Source organism: Heloderma suspectum, chromosome 17 (assembly GCF_057233095.1).
Source record: "Heloderma suspectum isolate Gila_16-S chromosome 17, 16-S_ref, whole genome shotgun sequence".
NCBI lineage: Eukaryota > Metazoa > Chordata > Lepidosauria > Squamata > Helodermatidae > Heloderma > Heloderma suspectum.
Genome location: NC_139474.1, coordinates 20,293,736 through 20,305,729, shown reverse-complemented (window position 1 = coordinate 20,305,729; position 11,994 = coordinate 20,293,736). Strand labels below are relative to the sequence as shown.

Below are 11,994 nucleotides of genomic sequence, written 5' to 3'. Positions count from 1 at the left end.
TTAAGCGATTAGTTCCATCGTCCTGGGATCATTTTCACAATTATTTTTTTTTCTTGTGAAACGTCAGCAGAACAAAACGAGGAGCAGCTACACGGATGTGAATGTTTCGGCGTCCATGCGTGCCGATGACGTGTCCGTGCGTGCCGATGACGTGTGCGTGCGCGGCTCTCTAAAAATTCTGCACGAACGTCCGTGCAAGCGGGCCAAATGTCCGCACGGGGACCCGCTCGCATCCTTCCGGGGTCCTGAACAAACTGGTCTGAAGCGCGCACGCCCACATCTCACTCGGGGGCTCCTTTCCCACAGGGCTGCTGTTGCGGGACCGTCTGTTTTTTTTTGGGGGGGAGGGGGGCTTTGCAGAATCAAGGGTTCGCTTTCGAAATGAAGGGGGCCGGGGATGCAAAACGTCGGAAGACGTTTAGAACCAGGCCCCTGGAATAAGGGGCGGCTTGAAAAACTAGGTGGCGACAGGCAGCCCGAGTTTTGCAGCATTTGGGGACTACGTTACCCATTTGGGGACTTCGACACCCTCGAATCCGGTCGCCTCTGGGATGGAACATTGTATCTCTCTATATAGATACAGAAATTATATGCACATCTTGCCTGATGAAGAGACCTGGGCATCTCGGAAGCTTGCACAGTATTTTGGGGCGATACTTTGATTGCCCTGATGAGAGGGATTGCGCTAATGGGTCCCCACCCAGTTTTCTATTTATTCGTGTCAGAAGCATCACAATTAAAAACATACTATAACACATGACGTTTAAAATATAAGATGCAGAAGCTAAGATATCTAAGTCAGACAACTCTTGCCCCCAAACTAGCAACATTAATTGCGTTCTGTGGCGCTATCATAAGGTCCTCATGGGTGCATTGGTCGAGGCACAAAGGGCAAGTATACATATGTGGTGTTGTCTGCAAGTCTCCGCAGGCACATAGGGCAGAGATCTCCGGATAGCCCCATTTATTCAGGGTATCTCTAGATCTTGGTGCGCCCGTGCGCTGTCTATTCAATGATTTCCACACTTCCCAGCTTTCATCGGAACCGGGTGCCAGCACCTCTGCTGGTTCCCTCCAGTGTTGATTCTTTGTTGCTTTCCATAAGTCCGTTCTACTGTTGAATTCGTCAAGGTCTTCCGATCCTTTGTTGCTTTCCATAAGTCCGTTCTACTTCTGAATTCGTCGGAGTCCTCCGATCCTTTGTCGCTTTCCATAAGTCCGTTCTACTTTTGAATTTGTCAAAGTCCTCCGATCCTTTGTCGCTTTCCATAAGTCCGTTCTACTTTTGAATTCGTCAAAGTCTTCCATCGATCTGAGGAAGCTTCTCCTGGATTTTAATCTCTGAGGAGCTGGTTGCAGGCCGTAAAGAGGGTACTGAGGACTGAAGCCTCTCTTCGTATGCCGCTGCTTCTCTATGGACACTTCTGTTCCTTGCGTTGCCCAGTTTGTTATGTTTCCAAGGAGGGTGTGCAGGTGCCTGTCCTGTGATCATTAAAGAGGGGTGCCCAATTTAGGGGTGGGAGCTAAGATCTCACCCCGCGGAGAGTTTGCAACAGTTGACGGACGACAAGCCACCACGGCCTGGATCCTCCAAATGCCCCAAATGGGCTTCATTCCCAAAATGCAACCGGGAAGCTCCGCTTCCACGCCCCCCTTTCAGAAAAACCTCATTGGCCAGTGTGTGTTTTTCTTTCTGTCCCTGGTGGGGAAGGAACTACGGCTCCCGTCACCCTTTGGGCGAGGGGTGGAGGATGCTGAGAAATGTAGTCCCTCCTGTGGGGCTCCCTTCCTTCCCAGGGCCTGAGCGGGTGTCTTGTGTCGCGTCTGCATTTGCAGCAGTATATGGAGGTGGTTCCAGAGTGAGCCCAGACAGAGGGATCTTTTCTTTCAGGGCTGCAAAGAGGAGCATTGGTGGAGGAAGCATGAATTGCTCGGCACAGGCAAAGACTACAACTCCCAGAAGGCTTTGCATGGGGGAAGGGCGGGGCCTGGGGGAGGTGGGGTTCTGTTAAACTGCCTGGAACACTTAGCAGACCAGCACTGACAGGTCAGGGGGCTTTCCCTGGAGGGGGATCGTTGGGAGGAAAGCAAGAGTGGAGAGCAATATTAGGAAAGGTCCGTTCTGGGGGCCTGTTTTGGATTTTGGGGGGTGGGAGGAGGAGGAGCCTGGGTTGCAGTGGGAGTTTTGGAAAGCAACAGCTAAGCAGACAGGTGCCGGGAAAGGTTACTTGGGGAATTCGGGACTTGGGCAATGGTGAGCGGCCCCGCAGGTCCTCTGGGTTTCAAGGATTGGTGGCAGAAGTAGGATCCGCTCAGAGGCTCTAGAGGCGTGGAGGTAATCTCCTGGCCTCACGCTGGCGGGCCATCCATCCAGGTAAGGGCCTGTGTTGGGGGGGGTCACCTTTTGGAGTGCGGGGAGGATGGCCTCTCCTTCCAGGCGGGGCCCCCCTGGTGGGGCAGGGCTGCTGCAAGGGAGCCGAACCCGATCCTACGGCAGCCTCGTGAAATCAGTCACCTCACCAGCACGGGAGAGGCGTGTGGAGCATCGACTGGAACCTGGGGACACCCTTCAGGGGCTGGCGGTCAGGTATGGAGTCACGGTAAGTTTGTCCAGCAAGGTGTTTATGTGTCTGTGCGCGTGTGTGTCAGTACTTAATGTGTCATGTAAGTATGCACATGCATGCAATCTATAATATATAAAATAAGTGACAAAGTGCCCTGGAGCAGCCTTGCGTAACAGAAATAGAACCCTGGAATCTGCTTTGCCACATGCTTGTCCTAGAGCTCATCCATTTTGGATGATTTTAAAGAGACAAAAAAAAGGCAGGGATTCTGAGCATGAGCAGAGTTGCTTCTCTTCCCTTGTGACGAAGGAGCCAGGGTTGGGTACGACGCTTCAGGGATTAGAGGCTTGAAGTGCTGGGGCGGGGTGTGTGTGTGCAGATTTGCCATTAACTAAAAAAAGAAGAGCAGAAAAAGGTGTGGGGAGGAGGGTAAATGAACCTAAAGAGAGCCGTGCTCGATCGGGCCAAAAGTTCATCTAGATCTGCTTTCTCCACCTGGGGCATCGTTTTATAAGTGTGAACCCATCATATGGAGATTTATCGAACATTTATGCTTTAAAAAAAATGTATTTGCGTTAAAGAAATATTATAAGAACACAAGAACAGCTGTAGAGGATCAAGCCAACAGCCTGTTGTGTTCCCCAGTGGCCAAGCAGATGCCCCAATGGGAAGTTTTTATTGTAAAATGTCCTTCCCCCAACTTGAGCAGTTCCAGATGTTTTGGACCACAACTGCCATCATCCCCGACCATTGGCCATGTTGGCTGGAGATGCCACTCCTCCAAACATCTGGAGGGACCCAGGTTTTTAAAATTCTTCTTAATTATTATATTTATATCCTGCCTTTTCTCCTCTTCCAAGGAACCCAAGGCAGCTGACATGATCTTCCTCTGCTCCATTTTATCCTCACAACAACCCTGTGAAGTAGGTGAGGCTGAGAGTCTGCCACTGGCCCAAAGTCACCCAGTGAGCTTCATGGCCGAGTGGGGACTCGAACTCAGATCTCCCAAGTCCCCATCCAGCACTCTAACCATGACACCACACTGGCTCTCCCTGGTTGGGGGATGCTTTTCTTCCAAGCTGGCTAAGGATGATGGGAGTTGAAGTCTAACTTATCTGGAGCATGCCAGATTGGGGAAGTCTGCTCCAGGGTGTCACCTTCCATCATCGAACCGAAATCCCAAACCTTCTATGTGCGTTCCGCCGTCACTGTTGCTCTGGAGTTCAGGCAACATGGATCTAGTGGGTACCATCCTGTTTAAAGTAACCTTTTGTCCAGGGGCTGTTTTTCGGAGCAGTAACTCAGTGGTGAGAAAAAAGCATTTTTCAGGTGGTTTGGGACAGAGATTGGGAGAGAAAAGAGAAGAGATTGCTTCAAACTGTGTGCAATTAGCTTGCAAAACTCACTGTTGCGATCTAACCTTTAGCTTTGATCATTTTGACAAAGGGAGGGGAAGTGTGTGGGTATGTGGGGAAGGACTAGACACATTTAGATTAATGGATTCCGACGGATTCCAGAGGGCTCTGGGGGATTTTCCTGCTGGTGTGGCTGGTGCTCCTGTTGAAGCCCAGGTCGCTCTGTGGAATGCAGAGATGACTCGGGCGGTTGACACGATCGCGCCCAAGCGCCCTCTCCCGCTGAGCAGAGCCCGGCCAGCTCCTTGGTATACACCTGAGCTGAGGGCAGTGAAGCAAGAGGGGAGACGGCTAGAACGCAGGTGGAGGAAAACTCGTGCTGAGTCTGACCGAGCACAGGTAAGAGCCCACTATCGAGCCTACTCTGTGGCGGTGAGGGTGGCAAAGAGGCAGTTCTTTTCCACCAGCATTGCATCTTCTCAGTGTCGCCCGGCGGAGCTTTTCCGAGTGGTTCGCGGCCTGTTACATTCTGGGCCAGGGAGAGAGACGGTGGAACCCTCGGTAGCACGCTGTGACGAGTTTGCGCGGCACTTTGAGGATAAAGTCGCTCAGATTCGTCATGAATTGGACACCACCATTACTGCAGTTCCATTGGTAGAGGCGTTCAGAGCACCGTCTGGTCCAGTTTTATTGGATGAGTTTCAGTTACTGAGGCCTGAGGATGCGGACAAGGTGCTTGGCCAAGTCCGATCGACCACTTGTGTGCTTGACCCTTGCCCTTCATGGCTTATTAAATCAAACAAGGAGGGGTTGTCCGGCTGGGTCCAGGAGGTTGTAAATTCCTCCTTGAGAGAGGGAGTGGTGCCTGCTGCTTTAAAAGAGGTGGTAATTAGACCAATCCTGAAAAAGCCTAACCTGGACCCAGAGGATGTTAACAGTTATACGCCACTGGCCAACATCCCCTTCCTGGGCAAGGTGCTTAAGCGGGTGGTTGTAGGACAACTCCAGGCACTGTTGAATGAAACAGATTATCTAGATCCGTTTCTGTCGGGCTTCAGGCTTGGTTTTGGAACGGAAACTGCCTTGGTCGCCCTGTGGGATGACCTCTGCCAGGAGAGGGACAGGGGGAGTGCGACCCTGTTGATTCTCCTGGACCTCTCAGCGGCTTTCGATACCATCGACCATGGTATCCTTCTGGATAGGTTGTCTGGGTTGGGAGTTGGAGGCACTGCACTGCAGTGGTTCTGCTCCTACTTGGATGGCCGATTCCAGAAGGTGGTGCTGGGGGATTATTGCTCTGTGCCATGGCAATTGTGCCATGGGGTTCTACAGGGCTCTATTCTATCCCCCATGCTGTTTAACATCTACATGAAACCGCTGGGGGAGGTTATCCGGAGGTGTGGGCTGAGGTGCCATCAATATGCGGATGACACCCAGCTCTGCCTCTCTTTCTCATCAAAACCAGGTGAGGCAGTGGCTGTTCTGAACCAGTGCCTGGGCACGGCAATGGACTGGATGAGGGCTAATAAATTGAAACTCAATCCAGACAAGACGGAGGTACTGTTAGTGGGTGGTTCGTCTGCCCGGCTAGGTGATATTCAACCTGTTCTGGAGGGGGTTGCACTCCCCCTAAAGGATCAGGTTCGTAGTTTGGGGGTGCTCTTGGATCCAGAACTGTCACTTGAGGCACAGGTGAACTCAGTGGCACGGAGCACTTTTGATCAGTTTAGGCTGGTATACCAACTACGCCCTTATCTGGACAGAGATAGCCTAGCTACAGTTCTCCATGCTCTGATAACTTCTCGTCTGGATTACTGCAATGCGTTATACGTGGGGCTGCCTTTGAAAATGGTCCGGAAACTTCAGCTGGTCCAAAATAGGGCAGCAAGATTGTTAACAGGGACTGGCCTGCGAGCTCATATTACGCCAGTACTTTTCCAGCTGCACTGGCTGCCAGTCCATTTCCGGGCCCGATTCAAAGTGCTGGTGTTAACATTCAAAGCCCTTAACGGCTTGGGGCCAGGTTACCTGAAGGATCGCCTCCTCCCATATGTGCCTGCCCGGGCCTTAAGATCATCCTCAGCGGCCCTTCTCCGTGAGCCCCTGCCAAAGGAAGTGAGGCGGGTGGCTACTAGGAGGAGGGCTTTTTCTGCTGTGGCACCCCGGCTCTGGAATGAGCTCCCTAGTGAGGTTCGCCTGGCGCCTACATTGTACTCCTTTCGGCACCAGGTGAAGACCTTTTTATTTTCCCAGGCATTTTAGCTTTCTAAATTTTTATCTTTGCTGTTTTAAATCTGTATTTTAAACTCCTGTAGTCCTGCTAGGTTTTATTGTGGTTGTATTGTTATATTGTGGTTTTAATGTTCTATATATTTTAAATTGTTTTATTGTGTGTTGTTTGGTTTTAGTTTTTGTGAACCGCCCAGAGAGCTTCGGCTATTGGGCGGTATAGAAATAAATAAATAAATAAATAAATAAATAAATTTACAGACAATTAGGAAATTTATCTAGTTCTTCCTTCTTCTTTTTTTCTGATGATCAAGCCATCTAAACCAGAGGCTGTTATCCTTTCCTGCAGCAGGGAGTTCCACCAGTTAATGGCAGAATGAAGAGCTGCTAGCCATGAGAACTGGTGGGACCTCCACCTATAGTGGCAGTCTACCTCTAAATGCCAGTGCTAGAGGGAAAATAGTACAGGAGGGGTGCAGATGGACCTTTTTAGGTAAGGGACGTAGCTCAGTGGTGGAGACCGTGCTTTGCATGCAGGCAGTCCTAGGTTCAATCCTTGGCATCTCCAGGTTGGGCTTTGAGGTGGGAAAAACCTCCTGTCCGACGCCCCGGAGAGCCACTGGTAGTCGATGTAGTCCAGGGATGGGCCACGAGATTCTTTTGGCCTACAACCCCCATGATCCCTCAGCAGTGGCTAGGCTGCCTGGGGCTGATGGAAGTTGTCAGCCAAAACATCTGGAAGGCCGCATGTGGCCCATCCCTGGTGTAGAGAAACCAGGGCCAAATGGACCAGTGGTTTGACTTGGAAGAAGGTAGCTTCACCACGTGTTCCTTTAAATCAGCCTTTTTTCTTCAGAACCATGAGGACTAGGACCTTTATTTTGAGGGAGAGGGCCATAGCTCAGTGGTGGAGTCCCCTGCTTTGCACACAGAAGGTCCTGGGTTCAAACCCTAGCATCTCCAGGTAGGGCTGGTGTAGCTGAAACCCAAGAGAGCTTCTGCCCATCAGCACATCGCAGAGCTCACATGGACAGAGGATCTTACTCGACAGAAGGCCCTGCTTCTGGTGTTTTTTGGCCTGATCCACAGGGCAATTACTTGCCCGATTGATGGATTCGTACCACTGCTATCCTGCCCTTCAGCCATAAAGGATCCCAGAGAGGCTTACAAAGATCAGAAGCAAGACGGTCTCTGGACACAGGCCTACACTCTAAAAGGCACGGCACAAAAGGAAAGGGGATTGGCAGGGAGGAGGAAAAATGGCAAATTTGGGCACTAGATGCTTCGTTTCAGAGTTCAGCAGTTCATGGAGCTGGATCTAAGCGGAGGAAAGGACCTGCTGCTTCCTCTGCCTCTGGTAGCAGGATGGTGAGGGGCTCTCAGCTGGAGCGGCATGTAGTTGATGGTGTTTAGGAGCAGCCAAGCAACCACGAGAGAGGTCCGTTGTTTTTGTGGGTGTCCTACTTGTGGTTTTCCCAGCTGCTGTGGGAAGTGGGTTGCGGGATTAGAGAGACCTTTGGGTCTGATCCAGCAAGGCATTTCTTACCCACGAGGAGATGTGGAGTCTTGTGTTTGAAATACATTCCTAGTGTTTCGTAGCGCGTGTACACCCTGAACGCTAGATCTCCTAGCTGCCGTGTGCTCTCAGCACCGCAAAATTTAAATCTACGCACGTCTGGGCAATCGGAATTTCATGGAATGCTGTACCCTGCATAAATTACACAAGGTGAGCCGGCTTGTGTAATTTCTTTTGCTTTGCGTAGTTCTGCCTCCATGAGGACTAGCATCTTGCTTTGTTCATTTTAAAAAAGCCTTAAAACTGAGGAGATGCGCAGGCTGCTTAACAGCCCTTTCAATCCATTCCAGATGGAGCAGATCAAGAGGGCCAACCGGCTGTACACCAACGACTCCATCTTCCTCAAGAAGAGTCTTTACATCCCCGTGCCAGTTGAACCCAAGACATTGCCCAATGGGTTAAATCTCGAGGAGGAGGAGGAGGAGGAGGGGAGGAAGGTGGAAGAAGCGGCAGGCGCCAGCCAACCCGAGACCACCAAGAAACAGAAACAGCCGCGGAAAAACGGCTCTGCCCCCAAACACGACCTCTCGGCGACAGACTTCCTCTTCAAGGTGGACTCTGAGATCCGCCGGACCAAGCAAGCCACCAAGAAACTCCGGGAGGTGTGAGTGTCCCCCTTCCTTTCTCGTAGGTCCCAGCTGGGGTTATAGCGTCCGAAGGCTGCCTGGGTGTTCCTGTCCACTGGCTCCCCTTCTCCCTGCTCCCCTGGATCGAGCCGTCTGATGCCACGAGCCCAGAGCAAGCGGTTGCAGCGGAGTGCTGCTTGCAGAGCAACCGGTTCAGGCGGCTTGGTGCAAGTAAGCCAAGCTGCGCGGTGGGAACTGAGCTAACGCAAGCGCTTTGCTTTTTGCGGGTTCTATTCTTGGGATGTTCCTGGCAGAGGATCGAGCTGGGTGTGTGTGTGGAAAAAAACAGCAGCCCCCAAGTAGCTCTTGGGATATTATACTGAGTGCTTTTTGGTTTTAATTTTGTGAACTGCCCAGGGAGCGTCGGCTATTGGGCGGTATAGAAATTAATTAATTAAATAAAATGCTCTCCCCGCCAGAGTTGCAAAGCTCAGTGCTTCCAGGTTGGAGCAAGCTGGACTATAGCCTTTCTAAGCCGGGAGCTGTCACCCGTAACTTGGAATAAGGGGCTGGCTACAGTGCTTTAGTAACAAAAGGTACCCTGTGCATGCTCGGAGGCCTTATTTCTCCCCATGTTCCCAGGCTGAGCCCTGGCATTGGAAAGCCATCGAAGCTGCCCCTGCCGCCGCCCCGGGCATGTTTTTGCCCTGTTAAAGACCCTCAAGGAGGCCGGGGGGGGGGGGGCATGGCTCGCTGTCAGCCACGGTGGCCACTAGAGTGTACTGTTGCTCCAAAGTACCAACATGGGAAGTCCTCGGCCCGCGTGTGCGCGAACCAATTTCTGCAAAAGGCACGCGGCGTGTCACGGGATGAGGGGGTGGGCGTCTGGATGTTGAAGCAGCGGCCCCTCGAGGCGTTGACCCGCTGGGAGGCCAGTGGCGATTCTGCCCCTTCTACGTGGGTGTTCGCCTCGGGCTCCCAGACTCTGCCAATCCGCCGCCTTTTCTGCTCACAAAGGGTGGGCTGATCTGCTGCCAGGAGGCTGGAGGAGGGGAGGGGTGCGCGCCGCCCGCCTGCAGCTGTTGCCTTTTAGCTGTTGATGGACTTCAAGTCCCATCACCTCCAGACTGCATGGCCGATGGTCATAGAATCATAGAATCCTAGAATAGTAGGGTTGGGAGGGGCCTACAAGGCCCTCGAGTCCAACCCCCCGCTCAGTGCAGGATCCAAGTCAGAGCATCCCCGACAGGTGGCTGTCCAGCCTCGTCTTGAACGCCTCCAGTGTGGGAGAGCCCACCATAGAAGTGTGGGAGAGCTCCCCATATAAAACAGGTCAGGAATGCTGGGAGATACAAAACATGAGCTGTTGGGCTATCTCAGCTGACTAGGTCCCCAATGTTCAGCATAGTGTACCCCCAAGGCTCAGCTCTGATATTCAGGGTTGACTACTTCAGCACCTGGAGGTTCAGTTTCACCGTTATGGTCCCCTGCAGACTAGATTAGGAAACCAATTGCCGGTTATCTTCAGGGGACAGCTGGATGCTTCTAGGAAACAGCCCTCCCTGCATTGTTTTGCCCCCAGCTCTTCTACTTGGAAGTTGATTGCCTCTTTACCTGTAATTCCCACCCTGTTTTCTTCTTGTACATGCCCCGCTTGCAGGCTTCTGTGGAGGCCTGCGGCTGACCCACGTTGGGAAGAGGCGACTGGGCACGATGGAGCCTTGATCGGATCCAGCAAGGCTCCTCTTATGAGGGGCACCCCCGTCCCTCGGATCTTCTTTGACTGCAGTTGCAGCAGAAATCTGACAGTTCTCTTTCTCATTTTCTCTTCCCCGTGTCAGGGCGTTTGGGATCGATCCGGAAGCAAGCGATACGCCTTCCTCCACCTCCTATCAGAACGAGCCTTCTCCGCGCACCCAGCAGCGCGCTATCCTCGGCCCCGTGCCCCTCACCAAGATTGCCCGTGCCGACTCCCTCCGCGACCAGGAGGACGAACTCTTCAAGCTCTGATGGCTGCCGCTGCCCTCCTCCTGTTCTGGCCAGCCCGGGACTCTGCTGGCAGCTGAACCGCCATTAGCAAGATCTCCCCCATCCCTGACATTCCCCCTCCTTCCCGCCCCCCCACCCATTACCACCGCCACCCACAAGGGGACCGCCCCTTGGTGAAGAGTCCGGGAGTCGGGAATTCTATCTGGAGGAGGGACAGCGGCGGACCTGAGAGGAGGGACATGTCCCTTCCGGACACCCGTAGATGGGCACTATGGAAGATCCAGGTACACGGTGTTGGAAGTGTTGGGCCGATTCTCATTCTCAACGCCTTGTCCGTCCCTTCCTCCCTCCCCCTGATTTTGAACGGACCCTTTTGTGCGCAGTGGAGAAATTCTTCCATCCATGTTCTATACCTCTTTGCTTCTGGGTGTCTTCTGCTCCCCACTATGTCTGTATTTATTGCCTCAAGTGCTTTCTTGTCCTTATCCATCCTCGAAACCCAAGGAGAAACTTTCCGCCAACCCTCCCAGGTTGACCGGGGGTTGCTCTGGGGCGGCGACCTTGAGCATGGGGGGAAACCCCTCTCTGTTCCGCGTGTCAGTTTTGGGCAGGCTGGTGACGGGCCGACCGCCATGGAATTCCAAGTGTGGCTGGGAGGTGGGCTGCACCTTCTTGCTGTCAAATGGGAGGATGAATGAACTGCCGCAACGCACCTTTCCTGCCTCGAGGCTTCGTGTATTCCCCCCCCCTTTGATCTTGTTGGCAGGAGCCCCTCTAGCGAGGCCTGTACCACCTACCCTGTGATTAAAGAACCGGCAGGTTTGGCTGACTTTCCCTTGCGTGCGTGCTTCTCTGAACTCCTTTCTGCTTGTGGGAACATTTATTATGTTTAAAGATGGAAATTCCTAACGCGTGGCCCGGGTTTGCAGAGTGCCGTGGGGAACTGGTGGACCTGCAGAGAGGAGACTGCGCGCCTGTTTTGCCAGTTTTTTATGTTATTATATATGATGATGATGATTATCAACAACAATAATTATAACCCATGAGCTTAGCCCTTGAAACTTTCCACCTAGTTCTCATTTCACGCACCTCAGTTACTTTCTCTTGCATTACCCAAGAACCACAGAAAGACACTTCAATGGAGATTTTAAGAGTCGAGGCATCGGAAAATGGGAGGGGAAGCAGCAGAGAGGCTTAGTAAGAGCAAAGGGCTCTGCCAAGGCCTCTGCGCCAGTGCATGCTGGGAAGGATGGGGCTGCTGGAGAGACCCTGGCTTGTGTCCCAGCTTTGGAGGAGGTGGCTGGTGGCTACAATAAGAGGGCAAAGGGGTTGGCCAGAGCATCCATTGAGGTCCCTGCTGGGAAGGAGAAGGCGAAAGAGCCCTTTGCTAATGATGTTCGCTTGGAAGGAAGTGGGCAAGGCAAAGGGCTCGGCCAAAGCCTCCAGCTGTCCACTCTAGAGACAAAGAACTTATCGGTGCCTCTGGGGTGTCTCCTCTCATGGGGATGCAAGTCAGTCACAGCAGCCAACATCGCTGGCTCCTTTCCCCATGCAAAATCTCCCCATATAAAAAAGTAGTTGCTGGCCAGCACCGTGAGGTAGCCTTTCCCCAACTGGGTGGCCTCCAGCTGTGCTGGACTACGACTCCCATCATCCAGGCCCAACATGTCTGGAGGCCGCTGAATTGTGGGGAAGCTGCTCCGGATGGAGGGTTG

The 11,994-nt window shown here is 52.6% G+C and overlaps 1 protein-coding gene across 1 annotated transcript; it reads left to right on the top strand.

Moving 5' to 3' along the window:
• Positions 1-2,326: 2,326 nt before the first annotated feature.
• LYSMD1 (LysM domain containing 1) lies at positions 2,327-11,108 on the top strand. The gene is made up of 3 exons (XM_084824486.1): positions 2,327-2,600; positions 8,015-8,328; positions 10,132-11,108. The coding sequence occupies exons 1-3, from the start codon at positions 2,421-2,423 to the stop codon at positions 10,298-10,300; spliced, it is 663 nt and encodes a 220-aa protein (XP_084680612.1). The 5' UTR covers positions 2,327-2,420; the 3' UTR covers positions 10,301-11,108.
• The last annotated feature ends 886 nt before the right edge of the window (positions 11,109-11,994 follow it).

What these genes read in the sequence shown, in the direction of transcription:
- LYSMD1 (XM_084824486.1), top strand. Translation starts at nt 2,421, where the DNA reads ATGGCCTCTCCTTCCAGGCGGGGCCCCCCTGGTGGGGCAGGGCTGCTG. An exon ending in CGGTCAGGTATGGAGTCACG is followed by an intron (nt 2,601 to 8,014) that starts GTAAGTTTGTCC and finishes AATCCATTCCAG; the next exon opens with ATGGAGCAGATCAAGAGGGC. An exon ending in ACCAAGAAACTCCGGGAGGT is followed by an intron (nt 8,329 to 10,131) that starts GTGAGTGTCCCC and finishes TCCCCGTGTCAG; the next exon opens with GGCGTTTGGGATCGATCCGG.